Source organism: Podarcis tiliguerta, assembly GCF_965153285.1.
Source record: "Podarcis tiliguerta genome assembly, chromosome: 3".
Taxonomy (NCBI): Eukaryota; Metazoa; Chordata; class Lepidosauria; order Squamata; family Lacertidae; genus Podarcis; species Podarcis tiliguerta.
In genome coordinates, this window is record NC_139536.1 from 105,412,665 (window position 1) to 105,431,509 (window position 18,845).

The 18,845-nt window shown below is 46.4% G+C and overlaps 1 protein-coding gene across 3 annotated transcripts; it reads right to left on the reverse strand.

The window, feature by feature from the left end:
- On the reverse strand, nt 1–18,635 carry LOC310673549 (uncharacterized protein). Of its 3 annotated transcripts, none has more exons than XM_083432022.1 (3): nt 18,078–18,625; nt 3,588–3,704; nt 1–1,001 (listed from the first exon to the last, which is right to left on the reverse strand). In XM_083432022.1, the coding sequence occupies exons 1-3, from the start codon at nt 18,439–18,441 to the stop codon at nt 940–942; spliced, it is 543 nt and encodes a 180-aa protein (XP_083288148.1). In that variant the 5' UTR covers nt 18,442–18,625; the 3' UTR covers nt 1–939. The 3 variants fall into 3 exon arrangements, with proteins under 3 accessions (XP_083288148.1, XP_083288147.1, XP_083288149.1); XM_083432021.1 differs by lacking the exon at nt 1–1,001 and adding an exon at nt 1,033–1,221 and having other exon boundaries at nt 18,078–18,635; XM_083432023.1 differs by lacking the exons at nt 1–1,001; nt 3,588–3,704 and adding an exon at nt 16,125–16,666 and having other exon boundaries at nt 18,078–18,628.
- Nucleotides 18,636–18,845: the final 210 nt, after the last annotated feature.

Below are 18,845 nucleotides of genomic sequence, written 5' to 3' on the forward strand. Positions count from 1 at the left end.
TGCATTTGATATTTTATTTTCACAGCTGCATTTTTATGTACACCTTCCCCCAACATACACATCTTCATACACAATTTATTTCACTGTGGGACAGCATCACAACATTTGGAGAAGTGTGAATTTCGACTGAGATTAAATAGACTCAATTCAAATCATCTTTGGACTGGACCAGGAGTGGAGGAGAGAGGAATTTGGCAAGACGAAGGACTGCTAATTACATCTGGCAGGAGTTTATATATGTGACTTTGTTTTTTAACTGCGGACTGAGGAAAATAATCCTCAGAATTTTAATGGCAGAGATAAATGGCGGAGCAGGCATCTTGTCGGAAAGTTATTTATAGCCCAGCAACTCCTTGAACAACTGAAGGAATGTTTTCAAAGGAGTGGAATGTGAATGGACAAAGGACGGTGGCAATAAATTATCTCTACACTCCAGGTTTGGGAACAGAGTGCTAGAAGGACTACACGCGTGAAATCGATATCTATATGTTTGCGAAACAACAAGGGTGCTGATTGCAAGGGAACAAGAAAGGTCAGCTTTGAAAATGGATTAAAATTAACAGACGGATGAGAAGGTGATTAAAGAAGAAGAATGAAGTGGCAACATCAGGAACAGAAAAACTATGTTCAAAAAATGTATTAAATCTTAATAATTTGGATCAATTTGTTATAATTTGGAAAACTAATAAAATTAATATATATAAATATAAAAGAATTTCAGAAGAGAGCTGCATTTTTTCCCGGGAATTGCAGGTGAAAATGCAAATTGCGGCAATTTTCTCCTCATCCCTATTAGCAGCGGATGGTTTCCACACATTCAAATTCTGCATCTGCACATCATAAGCTGAGCAAGCTCCACCAGTCTCTCTGTGTCACAGGCCTAGTCAGCTTCACCCATCACTCTTGAGATTTCGAGAGGGTTGTAAGCATCTGGGGACTTCAGTTCTTCAGACGTGAGAACACAGTGGTCACTGGAGCCCAAAGGAGGCCAATGATGACAGCTGCAAAATAATTATAATAGTATTCAAAATGGACAGTTCTAAGGTGGTGCCCAGACCAAGCACTCTTTGTCATCTTCCCTTCAATTCTTTTCACTCAGTCCCAGAGCAAATCTTGTCGTTTTCCCACACACAAATTTACACAGTCGCCTCAGGCAACCTCTCTTCCTCAGACAAGGGCATGTAATTTTCACTGGAAGCCAAATGAGGGCAATAAAGAAAGCTGCAAAAGAGAGAAAAAGAAGAAAACATACGTCTGCTCTAAGGTAATGCCCTCGTTAGCATTGTGTGTCACCTCAGTCATTTCCCTCACAGTCCTGGGCAGCAAATAATGTCATATTCTCCATACATCTCAACACCTGGCCCAATTTTGGGCAGCCGGGAGTAGGGAATGGTGGGAAGGAAAACTGGCAAAGGGTTTCATAAGACAGCTGGGTTTACAGTAGGCTAAAATAACTTGGCCAAAAAGGTGAGTATTCAGCAGAAAGGGAGAAATGGGGAAAGACTCCATTTACGAAGGAGGAAAGTGTTGGACAATGTCAGACAAACCAAGCCTGAGTCAATAAATGGCTACAAGATTTAGCCATATATGCCCCATACATTTGAAGCACTATGATCAGTGCTTTTTTCTGGGGGTACACAGGGGTACGCATACTCCTAAACATTTTGTGAATCTAAGTTTGGCCTCATTGAGGGGCAGTATTTCAATATGAGTAGAAAATTGAGAGTAGCCCTAATTTATTTATTTTTAAGAAAAAAAGCACTGACTATGATAACACAGCGGGTGGCGCTGTGGGTAAAACCTCAGCGCCTAGGACTTGCCGATCGCACTCCCGTCGTTCGGTCCCAGCGCCAGCCAACCTAGCAGTTCGAAAGCACCTCCGGGTGCAAGTAGATAAATAGGGACCGCTTACCAGTGGGAAGGTAAACGGCGTTCCGTGTGCTGTGCTGGCTCGCCAGATGCAGCTTGTCACGCTGGCCACGTGACCCGGAAGTGTCTCCGGACAGCGCTGGCTCCTGGCCTATAGAGTGAGATGAGCACACAACCCTAGAGTCTGGCAAGACTGGCCCGTACGGGCAGGAGTACCTTTGCCTTTTACCTATGATAACACTTTAAACATGGCTTCCCCAAGGAAATTATGAGAGCTGAGGTTTGTTAAGGGTGCTGAGAGTTATCAAGAAGAATGAATTCCCCTCACAGAGCTACAGTTCCCGTCATAGGAGCCAACTCCTAGGGGCCGAAGGGTCTTTGACTACCCCAAGGAAATATTTGAGGGGGCCAGCCCTCCTCCAAAGTCAATGGGCACTGCTATTCAAATGGTGTCTGCGCACCATGTCATGTGATCGATTATGCAGGGTGGGGCTTTCCTGCCCCCACCCCAATATTTTATTCAAATTGGCACCCCTGGTTCCCAGAGCTCCCCATGAAGAGCAATTGATCGTTAAACCACTCTGAGAATTGTAACTCCCAAGAAGACTATTTATGTATGCGACTACTGCTACACGATTGCAACTAGCCCAGAGATGGAAATAATATAAAGTCCTAACCAGAGAAGAATGGCAGATCAAGTTGATGGACTATGCCGAAATGGCACAAATGACTGGAAGAATCAGAAATCAGGAAGACCAACATTTTAATAAGGAATGGGGAAAATTTATCATCTTCCTTAAAAATCATTCTAAACAGCTAAAATTGTTAATGGGATTGGAATGTCACTTGTAGTTTAATGGTGAATTTTGGACCTAATGGAGATGTAAAAGATTTGGATTATTATGAAAGATGCAGGAGGAAAGGACTAACAATAGGACCCACAAAAAGGAGGAGGGAAGTCCAGGAGACTCTTTGGAAATCTTGTTTTTATGTTGGATATGTGATTGTAAAATTTTACTTTGAAAAAAAACACAAATAAATAAATTTGAGAGAGAGAATTGTAACTCCACGGGGAAATGGGAGTCTCCTAACAACTCTCCGTATCCTCTGAAGTGACTTGGAAGCATGACTTTTTTCCAACTGAAACTTGTTGGTTCTGGCACTTCTCAGGTGATTGCCATTGCCATTGCCAGTGGCGTAGCGTGGGTTGTCAGCAAGGCAAGTAATTTGCGCCCCCTAACCCGGGGCAAGGCAAGTAATTTGCGCCCCCCCCCCGCTGCACTGTCCCTCCCCCAGATAGTCCTTTGCTCTCTCTCCGCACCGCACCGCACGCTTGGCACCCTCCCCTCCACAGTGGGCGGCGACCCGGCGGCTTGGATCGGATTTGCACAGCCAGCACTACAGTGAGAGAGAGTAAGTGAGCCAGGTAGGGGCAGAGAGCTGCGAGTGCGAGCGCCCCCCCCCCCAGATGTTGCGCCCGGTGCGGCCGGCCCCCCCTGCACCCCCACGCTACGCCACTGGTTCATGGTGAGTTCTGGCACCTCTTTTTCTACAAAAATAGGACTGCTTGGAAGTGAGTACCATTTGATCAGGTGTTTTGGGAGTGGGGCATACAAAGGATTGGGTTGCAACCATTTGGAGGAACAAAATGTCTACTCAAACGAGCCCCTGTATACCCCACCACATTTTGTAAGGCTGAACCTTAATTCTCCTCTTACCAGGTGTCAAAATACCATTCTTCTGCTTAGGAGATGACGTCCCTTCATATTCATTTTGTGTCTCTGCCTCCTCTTCCTGGAACATGACAGCAGGATTCTTCAGTACTCGAGGCATTCCTGCCAAATTTAAAATATTATTGATTATGCAAACTTTTAAGCTATATCATAACATAACTCATTCCCTTCTGGGTACAGACTTCAAACTGTTCCTCTGCTGGTGGTGGGACTTTAAATGGTAATATGTAGGTACTTCATTTACTATAAAAGATGCTAAGTCAGCCTGGTGCATTTGGGAACCTTGTGCTTATTTTACTGAGTTTGGGGGCAAGTCCAAGTCCTGATGGAATCCCTGCCGGATTTCATGCTTAACTTTAGAAATACAATTTTTATTAAATTTTCTGCTTTACAATTTAAAGTACTCATTTTTACATCAGTGACTTTCCATGGTTCATTTTACATATCCCTGCATATTTTACATAAACTATACCATTCAGTTTTCCATCAAAACTTTATTTACACCATTCAATTTATCTGAATTTATCAATTTATCAATTTATCAATTTATCAATTTATCTGAAAACAGTGTTTTCAGCTATACACAGTTATTTCCCATATATTCCAGAAACGTTTTCCAATCTTCTCTAAACATATGTTCTTCTTGTTCTCTTATTCTACATGTTAAGTCTGCAAGCTGTGCATATTCTGTCAACTTACGTTGCCATTCTTCTTTGGTTGGGACCTCAGATTTCATGCTTAACTTTAAATATGAGGGTTCTTATTTGCCCGTGAAGGAGGAACAGTGACTGGATAAAATTGGCTGTGTGTGTTTCCCTTTATTTATTGTTTTTTCTGTTTGAACGGTTCTTCATTATCCTCCTGTTTAACTTAATCCATCTGGTTACTTCCTCAGAGGCCTGACTTGCAGCTCATATTTACCCACTTTTACACTTCAGCAAGTCTCATTGTGCTTGTTGGTGCTTACTCCCAGGTGAGCATTCATGGGGTTGTAGGTATAAGTGTTCATTTATCAACCTGGTGTACGGCAAACAGTACAAAATGTTTTCGGTGGTTTGGTAAACAGTTTAAACACCTCTGCTATAGAAATTGTCTTGAGCCTTTCAAGTGGTGGTGGGAAAAATAAGCTTAGGAAGTAAGCTCCGACATCAGTGCTTTTGGTTCATGTAAGGTAAAGGTAAAGGGACCCCTGACCATTAGGTCCAGTTGTGACCGACTCAGGTTGCGGCGCTCATCTCGCTCTATAGGCCGAGGGAGCTGGTGTACAGCTTCCAGGTCATGTGACCAGCATGACTAAGCCGCTTCTGGTGAACCAGAGCAGCGCATGGAAACGCCGTTTACCTTCCCGCCGGAGCGGTACCTATTTATCTACTTGCACTTTGACGTGCTTTTGAAGTGCTAGGTTGGCAGGAGCAGGGACCGAGCAACGGGAGCTCACCCCGTCGCGGGGATTCGAACCGCCAACCTTCCGATTGGCAAGTCCTAGGCTCTGTGGTTTAACCCACAGCGCCACCTGCATCCCTCATGTACCTGGAACTAAAATCTTCCTCTGATGAGACATTTTATATCAGCCTTCACCAACCTGGTGCCCTCCAGATGTTTTGAACACAGCTCCCACTAGCCCCAGCCAAGCATAAAGGTAAACGTGAAGGACCCCCGGACAGTTCAGTCTAGTTAAAGGTGACTAAGGGGTTGAGGCGCTCATCTCGCTTTTAGGCTGAGGGAGCCGGCGTTTGTCCACAGACAGCTTTCTGGCTAGCATGAGTAAACCACTTCTGGTGCAACCAAACACCATGACGGAAACCAGAGCGCACGGAAACACCATTTACCTTCCCGCCGCAGCGGTACCTACTTATCTACTTGCACTAGTGTGCTTTCGAACTGCTAGGTTGGCAGAAGCTGGGACAGAGCAATGGGAGCTCACCCGGTCATGGGGATTTAAACTGCTGACCTTCTGATTGGCACACCCAAGAGACTCAGTGGTTTGGACCACAGCACCACCTGCATCCCATAAACACCCGGTAAGCCCCATTCAGGGTTAACAAATGTTAGCTTATATATATATATATATATATATATATATATATATATATATATATATATTTAATAGTCTACTAGATCACAGAATCATAGAATTGTAGAGTCCTGCAGGAACAAGTTTCACTATATGTGTTCTGAGTCTCCCAACATTCACATTCATGGGATGTCCACACATTCTAGCAATGAAGGATAGGAACGCGCATCTTCCAACATGCACTGGGTCTAGTTCAGACCATTATGGTTCCCGAGTTCAGCATGAAGGCCCAAAGGAGGAGTCAGTGTGTGCTGAAAATGCCAAATCCCCAAACAGACAGGAGCTGACTGTTGTGAAAGAAAGGCATTCCTGTTTACTGTCTGGGGCAGCGGAAACCTATCAGTTGCAGCGAATCCATGAAACTGGAGTGTTGATCCTAAGGATGGTCTGGCAGCACACAATGTGGGAACCTTGCTGAAGCTGAGCTGGTTTGGGTCTGGTTGGTACATGGATGGGAGACTGACCTGGGACCCCCTTGAGTTCTTTCTTAGAAGAAATACTGTACCCGCATAACTTTAGAATAAAACAGTTTTCAGGGTCTCCCATGAACTTCTAAAGTGGTAGCCCGGACTTCACACTAGCAAACCTTTTCTGAAATGAAGCGCTTAAAAACCACTTCACCTCCTATTCTGCAACATATGAATGCAGTGTCAAGATGGCTGCCTTCAATTATAAATAAATGCTTCTGTTTCAATGGGTCAGGGAATGGGAAAATGTGCTTCTCTAGATGTCAGTGAGCTATGATTCCCATCATCTGTGCTTGGCAACCGAGCTGGCTGGGCCTGAGGAGCAGTGGCGTAGCGTGGGTTGTCAGCACCCGGGGCAAGGCAAGTAATTTGCGCCCCCCCCCCGCTGCACTGTCCCTCCCCCAGATAGTCCCTCGCTCTCTCTCCGCACCACACCGCACGCCTGGCACCCTCCCCTCCACAGTGGGCAGCGATCCGGCGGCTCGGATCGGATTCGCGCAGCCAGCACTGCAGTATGAGAGAGTGAGTGAGCCAGGTAGGGGCAGAGAGCTGCGAGTGCGAGCGCCCCCCCCCCAGATGTTGTGCCCGGTGCGGCCGGCCCCCCCTGCACCCCCACGCTACGCCACTGCTGAGGAGCACTTGGAGACTGACAAGATATGAGAGCCACATGTTCCCTATCTCTGCTATAGAAATTTAGGTTTTTAAAAAGTTGCTGGGAGGGCCTGTGCTTTTGAGGAGGCAACAATGCTAGCAACTTCACATCTTCTTAGATTGAGCACTGCAATTAATAACCGGTTCTAGGGCAGAGGTTTATAATTAAAAGCCGGGTTGGAGCATCAGGCTGCAATTAAAAAATCCACACTATCTGAGCAGCGTTTGTAATTGTCTTAAGTGTACGGAGACAAAGCAGTCACTTCTCGGTTGCTATGCACCCCCGCCCCAGCTTCTGTTAGGTTGACGTGTCAGGTGTGACACAAGCTGCATCCCAGATTTTAGATATAGAGAATAGCTCTCCCACACCTGTTAGAAGGGATGCTTTTGCAACTTGGTCTGTTTCACATCTAGCTTCCAGGCAGGACGGCAACCGATACTTTATTTCATTAAAGATTTCTAAACTGCTGCCCTCACAAGCACAATGCCCTAGAGAAGCAACAACATGCAATATAAAACCATCAAATTAAACCGGCGTTATACTCCCCTTAAAAATGAGCAGCATAACTGTTATCACATGGGACAGCAATTTACAAAAGGCGGATTCAGCAAAAAAAAAAAAAAAAGGCCTTAAGGTTTCTTTTGCAAAAAGCAACAGTGATGGAGCCAGGCATGGGAGGAAATTCAGAGCCACCCCAGAAAAATTCCTGTCTCTTGGTATCTGTCAAGCTGCCAACTGTTACCAACAGATCAAAGAGCGGGGCATTAGAAGCTGATCTTAAAGTCCAGGCAGTCTCGTTGAGTCTCATTCAGAAGGATTGAGTGAGTGGTGGCTGGAGGAACGACTCCTGAACTAGAGTCATGCACCAGGGGTGGGGGAAACCATGGACATCAAGGTATTCCTTGACTACAAGTCCCATCATTGGCCATGCTTGCTAGGGCTGATGGGAGTTGGAGGCATCAGGTTCCCCATCGCTGAAATAAACTATCATGAAGTAGGAATACTTGAGAATGAGAGGTGACTTTTTCCTGAGTGCGTGACTTCAGAGGAACTGGAGCAAAAAAAGAGCACTCTAGGTATTTAGGCCTGGAAGAGTGAGCAAGAGGGATAATGGCATGTAGAAGAAGCAGAGCAGTTCTAGGTTTGGGGAAGAACTCCAACCCATAAGGAATGCATTCTCTCCGTCTTCTTTTCTGTTGCCACCATGCGTTCGTTGGCCTCTGCAGCTGTGCCCACTCTGGACCACCTCCCAGAGTAAGAGACAGAGAGGCAAGTGGTGGGAAAAGGACTTTTCTTTCCCCTGCTTCCTCGCTCAGAGAAGGTAGGCCAGGGGAAGCCAATCCTCCAGATTTTGTTGGACTACAACTACCAGCATGGCCAATGGCCAGGGATGATGGGAGTAGGAGTCCCATAGCATCTGGTGGGCACAAGGTTGGGTATTCATGGGGCAAGTGAACAGGCAGCCACAGAATAGAAGGGGAGCATCAGGGGCAGAACACTCCAGGGATTGGCAGTGGGTATCTTCTACTAGGGCACCAGCCTCAGGAGGTACCAAATGATGCTGACCCCCGAGTCCAGTCCTGGAAATGGCTATTTACAAATACAAGAGTACGCTTCCCTTCTGATACTACCAAATGCACATAGAAGAGGGGAAGTGAGCTGGGGACTCTAAGAGTGGATTCTTCTTCTTTGGCAATCACTCATAGCCGAGTAAGATTGTCTTCCATAAACACGGTTTTAACAATGAGCCCATAAGTGACTGTGGAGGCCAATTCTGGATCCACACGTCCTTCCACAGTGGCGACATTGGTTTTCGGGCGTGTTATGGTTCTGGGGATTGCTTGTGCGTAAATTGCCTTCACTCCTGGTGGTCTGGCATGGCTGAACCCCTTTCTGACAGAGCAGCCTCTACTCCGTGGCTGCCTCAGTCGCTGGCAGAATCCGTCAGTGGGCGTTTCTTAAACCTTCTCCAACATAAGAACTCCTTTACTCCCAGTCTCCTCCCTCTCTCCCTACGTGACAGCTTCCTTCGCAATGTGGGAGCTGGCAAGGGAGTACTGGTTCCTTCTCCGCTTGTCTCTGGCGCAGAGTCTTGGAGCTACCTCTCCGCTTCCTCTATCTCCTCCCCTTCTCCACTGGTGCTACGCTGATTTCCTTCCCCAGCTTGCGGGCTACCCCTCCTTCTGCTGGAGGCTTCTCTGCCATCATCCTGGAGCCTTCTCAGCTCCTCCTCCTCCTCCGATGGCAGTTCCCTGACAGGGCGGGAGTGGCAAATCCACAGTGTGGATTTGCCAAGCGTGCCTTCCTCTTAGCATGTTTCTCCCTTGCATCCTGAGTTTGAGTGTCTTCAAAACCCATGACACCTTTGGTCAAGGCTACTCTCCAACTGGAGCGCTCGCAGGCCAGTGTTTCCCAGTTGTCAGTGTTTTTGCTACATTTTTTTAGATTTGCCTTGAGAGAGTCTTTAAACCTCTTTTGTTCTCCACTGGTATTTCACTTCCCATTCTTAAGCTGGGAGTAGAGTAGTTGCTTTGGAAGATGATAATCAGGCACCCACAAAACATGACCAGTCCAACAAAGTTGATGTTGAAGAATCATTGCTTCAACACTGGTGATCTTTGCTTCTTCCAGTACACTGATATTAGTTCGCCTGTCTTCCCAAGTGATGTGTAAAATTTTTCAGAGACACAGTTGATGGAATCTTTCGAGGAGTTGGAGATAGGTTGCTTGTTGCACCATTGACCGTCGGGTAAATATTAAAGAGATGCCTTGATAGGGTTGCCCGAGTCAGCAAAGGGCAGGATTCTGATGCCTGTTGTCATTTGGTGCTGCTGTGGCAAGAGAAGATGCATTGAGCCAACTATGAAAATGGCAGGAACCATCTCCCATCTTGGATCAGTTCCGGAATGCCTACATAGAAGATAGCAAAAGGTTGAAGACCAGTCCTGGCTTAGTGTCCCAGTATTCCTCCTTGATCCAGCTTCATTCTCTCACCAGGAGACTGCTGAATGCCAGTTTTTAAAGGAAGACTCACATAGCTCAGTGGCAGATTGTGCTTCTAACACAGAAAATCTCCATGGCATCTTCAGTTTTGTAAAAGAAAGAACAGAGAGAGAGAGAGAGAGAGAGAGAGAGAGAGAGAGAGAGTCACTGCCATTCATTGGGCTAATGGACCAATGACATGGCTTGGTATAATATGCAAACAGAAAGCAGAGGGTCTAATTGCACAAAACTGGCAGCTAAAAAGTCAATAAGCCCTGCAAACAATAAAAGAAGTAATCATGGTCCTGTAGTAAGATAATAGTACATGAATGCTGAGTACACACCCTACATACCAGAGGACTGTAGTTTGTTAAAGGTGCTGGGAATTATAGATCGGTGAAAGGCAAACTGCAGATTCCATGATCCTTTTATTTTGGGTAAGTCTTTAATGCATCGTGTGGATGCAGGCAGTGACATAAGTGAAATAGACTATTTCACATGTGTGGTGAGTCTATTTCACTTACGTCACTGGCTGCATCCACATGATGCATTAAAGACCTCCCCAAAATAAAAGAATCATGGAAACTGCACTTTGCCTTTCACAGATCTATAATAGACTTGGGACGTAGCCAAAAAAATACTTAATAGACCGAAAACGCTAATTTCCTTGTGAAGCTGAGAAGACTGTATAGAGGAGCTGTTAATGTATTGTGGAGTTGTTGACAAAATCTCTGGATTGTATCTTGTTTCATTGCTTCATCGAAACCAGCTCCTGGCTGGCAGGTGAAAATAACTCTCTGGCCCCTGAAGTGTTCATTAAAAATATATATATAGATATATATCTTGATGTAAATCATCCAAAGTAATTTAACTGCAGAACTACCCCAAATTAGATTTATTGTTCTATGCAAGTGTCGGTGCAGGAACCAGTTCCTAAATGCATCAAAATTAGAAAGTGGTAGAGGACCCATTGACTTTGTGGCTTTTCTGACTTAGTATAAGGCATTATATGCTAGAAGGTAAGGTAAAAAGGTAAAGGATCCCTTGGCGGTTAAGTCCAGTCAAAGGCAACTATGGGGTTGTGGCGCTCATCTCGCTTTCAGGCTGAGGGAGCTGGCGCTTGTTCACAGACAGCTTTCCGGGTCATGTGGCCAGCAGGACTAAACCGCTTCTGGCACAACAGAACACTGTGATAGAAACCAGAGCACACGGAAATGCCGTTTACCTTCCCCCGCAATGGTACCTATTTATCTACTTGCGCTGGTGTGCTTTCGAACTGCTAGGTTGGCAGGAGCTGGGACAGAGCGACAGGAGCTCACCCCATAATGGGGATTCGAACCACCGGCCTTTTGATCAGCAAGCCCAAGAGGCTCAGTGGTTTAGACCACAGCGCCACCCACACTAGAAGGGTACCCATGTTAGTCAGTTACTGCAAACATTAAGAGATTTGTCACACCTTAAAGACTAACACAACATTTGTGTGTGACAGTTTTATGTGTGACTGCTTCCAAAGTCTTTCTTTCATCAGAACTTTTCAACGAGTTGCTGGCAGAAATCAGGATTTTATTACCTGACGTCGAATATATTCAGTCAGTCTTTTGCAAGCAAACGCTAGTCCCCTGACCCCGAATGTCAAAAAACCAAATGATCAGAGAGTATCAGTCAGAACACTTTCTCTCTACCCGCCCCGTAAATTAAGACTTTGATTTGCTATGCAACTGGGTCAATGCATAGGAAATACGTTTTCAGTGCAAGCATCATGGTGAAAATGCTCAAACAGAAAAGAGCAAAGGAGGGGGGAAAGTGGAGGGAGGAGGAGGAGCATTGCAGAGAAGAGCTCATCTCTCAGACATGCTAAAGAGGCATTCAAAAGTTGAATGTTGAAAAGACAACTGGACCCAGAATTGGTGCGAAAACATGGTGTGTGCTATTGCAGTGGCGTAGCATGGGTTGTCAGCACCCGGGGCAAGGCAAGTAATTTGCGCCCCCTAACCCGGGGCAAGGCAAGTAATTTGCCCCCCCCCCCGCTGCACTGTCCCTCCCCCAGATAGTCCCTCGCTCTCTCTCCGCACCGCACCGCACCGCACGCCTGGCACCCTCCCCTCCACAGTGGGCGGCAACCCGGCGGCTTGGATTGGATTCGCACAGCCAGCACTGCAGTGAGAGAGAGTGAGTGAGCCAGGTAGGGGCAGAGAGCTGCGAGTGCAAGCGCGCGCCCCCCAGATGTTGCGCCCGGTGCGGCCGGCCCCCCCTGTACCCCCACGCTACGCCACTGTGCTATTGAACTTGGTCTGATTTGCATCAAGAAATCTGGCCTGAAATTGCAGGTGAACCCTTGTTTCACCAGCTGTATCCTGACAATTATTTCCAAACAGTACAGGTGGACAACCTGTGGGCCTCGGAGTACTTTCAGCAGCTCTCTGCAAGCGTTCAGACCTTTAGCAAGAGAAATCTAACCCTTTCCTAACAGCGGCAGCAAACAGGATGCAAAGTGGCGGCAGGGGTTCTGCTTGAGGTCGCAGCAAACTGTAGACACTTCTGTCGCAAACAGCACCGGCCACATTCCTGGGGGTGAGATTTTGACACACTCCGGGGGGGGGGGGAACTTGCAAAACTAGTTTGAACAGAGGTCACGGCCAACAAGGACAAAGAAAGTGTATCACATTACAACACTGCCTGCAACTCTCTGCAAAAGCTACAATCTGTCCACAGTCTCCAACCCTCTGTAGAGGAAAACGAATATCTTGGAAGATACAACAACTCTTCTAAAACAATTTTTTCCCTTCAAACAAGCTCTCCTGGTCAGAAATACGCAGTATGGGGTGGACTATAGCCCATAGGCAGATCATTTTTCTTGGCACACATAAGGTTCTAGGTTCAATTCCTGGCTTCTCCCATAAAAAACGGTAGCTAGCCCATTTGGGTGGTGGGGGCACTGTCCTCAGCCAGCTTCCACCTGCTTCTTTGTAGACAACCAGTCCTATGGTGGCCCAGCCTGTCAGCTTCCTCCTCCTTAGTCTCAGTGTTAGCCCTTGTAGAATTCAGCAGGAGGCAGGCAGAGCCAACAAATTCTAATTTTGTCCCCATTAGCTCTAGCGCCACCTACTGTCGGGCTCCCAGAATGGGCACCAGAGACCACAGAGGTGCCTGAGACTCTGTTGCTGCCTGAGACGTGGAGAGCTGCCGCTTTTCAGTTATACCAACCTTCTGCAAGCTGGTGCCCTTCCGATGCTTTGGATGCAGCATGGGCAATGGTCAGGGATGGTGGGAGTTATAATTTAAAACTTCTGCAAGGCACCAGGCTGGAGGAGGGTTGGGGCAGACAATATTGGGCTAGATGAACAAATATCGCATTTACTTGGGTCCAATGCGCCATCAAATCTAACGTGCAGCTCAGTTTTCAGAACCTTGAAACCCCAAAGTACTTGCCGGTAAATGTAAATGTGCCAACGAATCTAACGCATACCTTAATTTTTGCAGCGTAAGTTGGCCAAAAAAGGTGAGCATTAGATTCAAGTAAATACAGTATGAAGCAGCCCCCTTTGGTCCTACAACTGGTAGATACAAATTGCTTGATCGCTGCAATTCATAGGAGTGAATTTCCAGGTTTCCCCTCCCTCCCCTGTAACCAGTAATCTTGCTTCCCTGCTTTGAAAAAGAGGGAAAGATTAAATCTTTTGGAAAGATTAAAAACAAGCTTCTCACAAGTTTTGATTCTGCAGTCCAGAAGCACGATACGAGGTGAAAATCAGCCGGAATAAAAATTCTCAATTTTCTGAAAACCTGGACTGATCCCTTGCCATCACCACCACTAAAATCACTGCTCTGTTCATACCCAAACAATGCTAAATTAGGTGAGGATCTGTATGGTGAAACACTACGTTTTGAAATGCAAAAATTAATCCTACTATAAATATGCAGTTTCATCTTCTCAGCTCCCCTGGAAATTGTTTGGGTATTTATGCTTTTCCTCATCTTACATAAGTAAGAAAAACTAATTTCATGTGATGCGCTAATCTGCGAAGTGAGCACGCTGTGTGCCGTTTGTGATTCTGATCTCATTTCCTCAAACTCACTGAACATTTGTGTCAAAGTCAGCAAATGGTCTGTGATCCTGTCTTACATTTCCTGATCCTCAGCAGGTCTTGACCCAGTTCCTACTGTAATCCATCAGAGAACACTCCTGGAAACCATTCTGTTCTAATCTCTTTTTAAAAAAAATATTAGAACTCATTCAGAAAATCCAAGCCTTTTAATTTCCTACAACCAGGAGCTAAGGTGAGATTGAAATGACAACGGGACCAGGATATGGGAACGTTGACATGAACAGGAGGACAAGAAGTCATGCTGCAAATACATGGAGCAAACAGATTTCTGTGCTCTTCTCCGGCTGACAAATAGGGACTCAAAGCAGTTGAGGGTTAAAGGTGGATACATACAACCAGTTTTTCAAAGGTTCTAAAAACTCAGCTTTGTTTGTGTTTGCAATGATGATCTAAATTGGTCTTATGAATCCCAGAGCTGCCATGGCTGCCATGGGTTTCTCAAATGCTCAGACGTGGCACCTACATTGATTGTCTAGATCACAGCATTTCACATGCACGTAAAGGCAGCTGTCTTAATGTTTCCCCAACTCACACACATTAGGCATCATGTGCTGATCATGGCACCTGGAAGGAAGCCTGCAAATGAACCTGAGTCACCAAATTGTAGCCCAGTTTGGGGTGGGCTTTAAATAAACCTGACAACCGGCATTGGAGCAAGTTGCCCCCGTGTTATTTTGTTTATCATATCATATCATCATATTGAATCCTACCTTTCAGGGTGCAAATTCCTTCAAAGAGGCTTACAAATACAGTGGTGCCTCGCAAGATGAAAAGAATCCGTTCCGCGAGTCTCTTCGTCTAGCGGTTTTTTCGTCTTGCGAAGCAACCCCATTAGCGGATTAGCGGATTAGCGCTATTAGCGGTTTAGCGGCTATTAGCGGCTATTAAAGGCTTAAGGGATTAGCGGATTAGCTGCTAAAAGGCTATTAGCAGCTTAGTGCCTTAGGAAAAGGGGGTGGGGAGCGAAAAAAAATCGCAGGAACTCGCAAGACATTTTCGTCTTGCGAAGCAAGCCCATAGGAAATTCGTTCTGCGAAGCACCTCCAAAACGGAAAACCCTTTCGTCTAGCGGGTTTTCCATCTTGCAAGGCATTCATCTTGCGGGGCACCACTGTAACTTTAAAATGCATTCATAAAATCATGCTAGGCAGTATCCGAATCTAACTTGTCATCAGGATCCTTCCCATATGGCAGCTGGTGGCAGGTGGCCCTGTGAGCACATGGAAGGACAATCCAGTTGGAAGATAGGAACACCTGATGTCATCCTCCTGTAACAACCTCTTTGTCAAGGCTTCAGGGGATCCTATCTCTCTCCCTGGGGGTGCCAAAAAGCAGAAAAACCAGAAGAGTTCTTACCAAGTACAGTTGTACCTTGGTTGTCAAACACCTTGGTACTCGTACATTTCGGCTCCCAAGCCGGAAGTCAAAACCTGGAAGTGGGTATTCCGTTTTTTAAACTTTTTTTTGGAAGCCGAATGTCCAGTGGGGTTTCCCCAGCTTCCAACTGGCTGCAGGAGCTTTCTGCAGCCAATCAGAAGCCGCACTTTGGTTTCTGAATGTTTTGGAAGTCGAATGGACTTCTGGAAGAGATTCTGTTCGACTTCCAAGGTATGACTGTAGTTTCTTCAATATTCACAGAAAGAGACGAAGGAATGTGGTCTCTCTTAGATAATGGCATTGCTCCAAGTAAAGTCCCACCCCCCTCAGTCCCTCCTATTCTACATCACCCCTGTCCTGGCTGATCTGTGCTTTCTGCCTCTGAGCTTTCTGTTCCACTGCTCTCAAGGCACGCCTGGTTCTGGGAGTGAGGGGTCAGGAATGCTTTCAAGGGACACTGGGTCTGTTACCTGTCTCCCCCCGGTGCTTCTTCTTCCTGGTGCTCCCTCAATATTTCCCAGCTTCTCCTCTCTGCAGCCTTCTGAGGAACTATGACCTTCTGCAAACCACTGTTCTAAATCTATACTGTCCTCCTCTTTTTGGGAATGTGCAGGAAGAGGGGGGTGGTCCCAACCATTCCTCTTCAGTCCAACCCCTGACACTCTTTTCCCTGGGATCCTTCCCACAGGGCAGTTAATGGCAGGTAGCCCTGCCAGTCCAACTGGGGCAGGTTCTGGGGTCTTCTTTGCATGCAATCCCCCCCTCTTTAGTTATTTATTTGTTCAATTTGAAAACCATGCTTCACTACTTAATGTACTCGGGTGGTACACAATAATGCAATTAAAGAGCAATACATTCATTAATTTTTTTTAATTAAGATTAAAAAGTTAGGCATCATGACATCACTCCAGTGGAAGGCAAACACTGATACATCTAGACTCAAATACATCTCTCAAGGGCTTGAGTGATGCCTTCTTTGCTTTATGTTTCTCCTGGAATACTTTGCTCAGGGCAGGTGGTGCTAAATGGCCCTATGATGAGGTCAGGACAGTCCAAATGGAGCAGGTGTGGGCACCTGGTGTTAGCTTTCCCTGCCTCCCTTGAATTCTCAACACCTTTTTCTACAGGGCAGTTAATGGAAGATGGCCTGGAGGCAGGAGGGGACAGTCCACCTGGAGCAGGCTTAAGGTCTTCTTTGCCTGTCTCCTCCTCTTTTTTTGGACTCCTTCCCACACAGAGTTGGTGGTACAGTCAAATTTACACTTGCAGGCTGAGGGTGGGCTACATCTCCAAGCCTGAAAACTAGTTCAGCTCTGCTTATAGAGAGGTTGCAGGATCTGGTTCCTGGTAGAGTGAGAAGGCAAGGCTCAACGGCATCTGTTTGTGGTGCTTTGGCATAGGAGATTCTGCGGTAAGACAGAGAAGACATTCAGACCAACTTGTAGAAACGTATCTTTGAATTTCACTCCATGAATATCCCACCTTTCTCCCATCATGGAACTCTGGAGATTCTGTTAGGGAGCTCAAAGGGTTTCATTATGGAACTCAAGGGATTCCACTATGGAACTAGATTTGGGTTCTCAAGTGGCCTCCCCTACAGTCGAGGGACTGACCAAACCCAGACCGGCTTAGCTTCGGCCAAGTGGCGACACCATGTACTTTCATGCACAGCTCAGGACCACAATACCTTAAGGACTGCCTCTTTCCATATGAACCTACCCAGACCCTGAGATCATCATCTGGGGCCCTTCTTCATGTGCCTCCTCAAGAGGTCCAGAGGGTGGCAACATGAGAACGGGCCATCTCTGCAGTGGCTCCCCATCTGTGGAATGCTCTCCACAGGGAAGTTCTCCTGGTGCCTTCATTATACACCTTTAGGCGCCAGGCAAAAACGTTCCTTTTTAACCAGGCCTTTGGTTAATCTGATGCACATCATATGCCCTTTTAAAATACAGGGGGGGGGGGGTTGGGGGGGGACTATTGGGTTGTTGGGGACGTGGGTGGCGCTGTGGTTTAAATAACAGAGTCTAGGACTTGCCGATTAGAAGGTCGGTGGTTTGAATCCCCGCGACGGGGTGAGCTCCCTTTGCTCAGTCCCAGCTCCTGTCAACCTAGCAGTTTGAAAGTATGTCAAAGTGCAAGTAGATAAATAGGTACCGCTCTGGCGGGAAGGTAAACAGTGTTTCTGTGCGCTGCTCTGGTTCGCCAGAAGCGGCTTAGTCATGCTGGCCACATGACCGGAAGCTATACGCCGGCTCCCTCGGCCAATAAAGCGAGATGAGCGCCGCAACCCCAGAGTCGGCCACAACTGGACCTAATGGTCAGGGGTCCCTTTACCTTTCCATTTATTGGGTTGTTGTTTTTATTTTTATTATGTATTTTGTGGTTTTATATATTGATTTTATTCTGTGAACCCTCCTGAGACCCCGAGTATAGGGAGGTATATAAATTCAATTAATGATGATGATGATCCACCTTGCCTTGGGTTACATCTTTTCACACATAATATAATATGGCACAGGTTACAGCTTCCATGCACAATAGCATTCTCTGTCTCATTCTGCACACCAAGGAGGACATAATGATAGATTATGTATGGAACAGAAAGAAGACCCAAGGCAGAGAGAAGAATAAGAGAGGATTCTGGAGAGCTAGGCCCAGTCAAACTGTTGTCTTCAACCAGAAGCAGTCCTATAAAATCAATGGGATTGAGTAGGCCCTGAGATTATAAACAACCCAAGCTACTTCAGGAAATACCTTCCCGAGAGAGCGGACTCTCAATGAGGGTCTGCATCGCTGCCTGGTTCTTTTCCTTACCCGCTGTGAGTTGTGTCACCCTGGTGTTTGAGGAGCTTTCCTTCTTCAGCATAGACGCCCTTTCTCCCTCTGAGGAACGGTGGACCTCCAGCAACCCAGAACTTGCTCGGTCTAATTTCTTCACAAGCATCCCTCCAATGGTGCTCCGAGAAACCAGGCTCAGGATTGCTCTCCATTTCAGGCTGATCTTCCTCTTTGCTTTCCTCTTTGCTCTCTTCAGCAGCCCAAAGGAGAAGTGGAAGATCACCAAGCTGGAGAGGCTCGCAAGGAAAAGGCAGCCAAGCACATAAAGGACAAAGGAGAGGGCGGAAGCCAGTGTTAAATCTGCAGCCATGAGGAACAGCTGGTGGGAGCCGGTCGCCATCGTCCCAAAAGGACTTTCCTCTTTTATATACACCTCAGCTGCTTTGCTCAGAAGTTTGCAGAGAAACCTTCTGGGAGGTGCACTGTATGCAATTAGGTCATTATAAAGCTAGCTGGCCTCTTGAAACATGCAAGAGCAAGTCACAGCCCTGCTGGGAGGGTGAATCATCCTTCTCGCTATAGCTGCAAAACAGCATTTCAAAACCACACTCGCTGCAGAGAGTGCCAGAAGGGTTTGCCGTTTCTGACATTGCTACACTGCGATCTGTATTTATGACTTGCTTGGCTGAAGTCCAAGAATTGTTTCCACAAGGGAAACAATGATCTGTCTTTATTACTGGGAAAGTTTTGCTTTCTTTCTTTCTTTCCTTCTCTCTCTCTCTCTCCCTCTTTCTTTCTTTCTTT

Bases quoted from the DNA above. Each gene is read 5' to 3' on its own strand.
- LOC310673549 (XM_083432021.1), bottom strand. From the start codon at position 18,441: ATGGCGACCGGCTCCCACCAGCTGTTCCTCATGGCTGCAGATTTAACA. The intron at 3,705-18,077 runs GTAAGGAAAAGA...TAAATTTGGCAG, and splicing joins GGTGACACAACTCACAGCGG to GAATGCCTCGAGTACTGAAG. The intron at 1,222-3,587 runs GTAAGAGGAGAA...TCTCTTTTGCAG, and splicing joins GAATGGTATTTTGACACCTG to CTTTCTTTATTGCCCTCATT.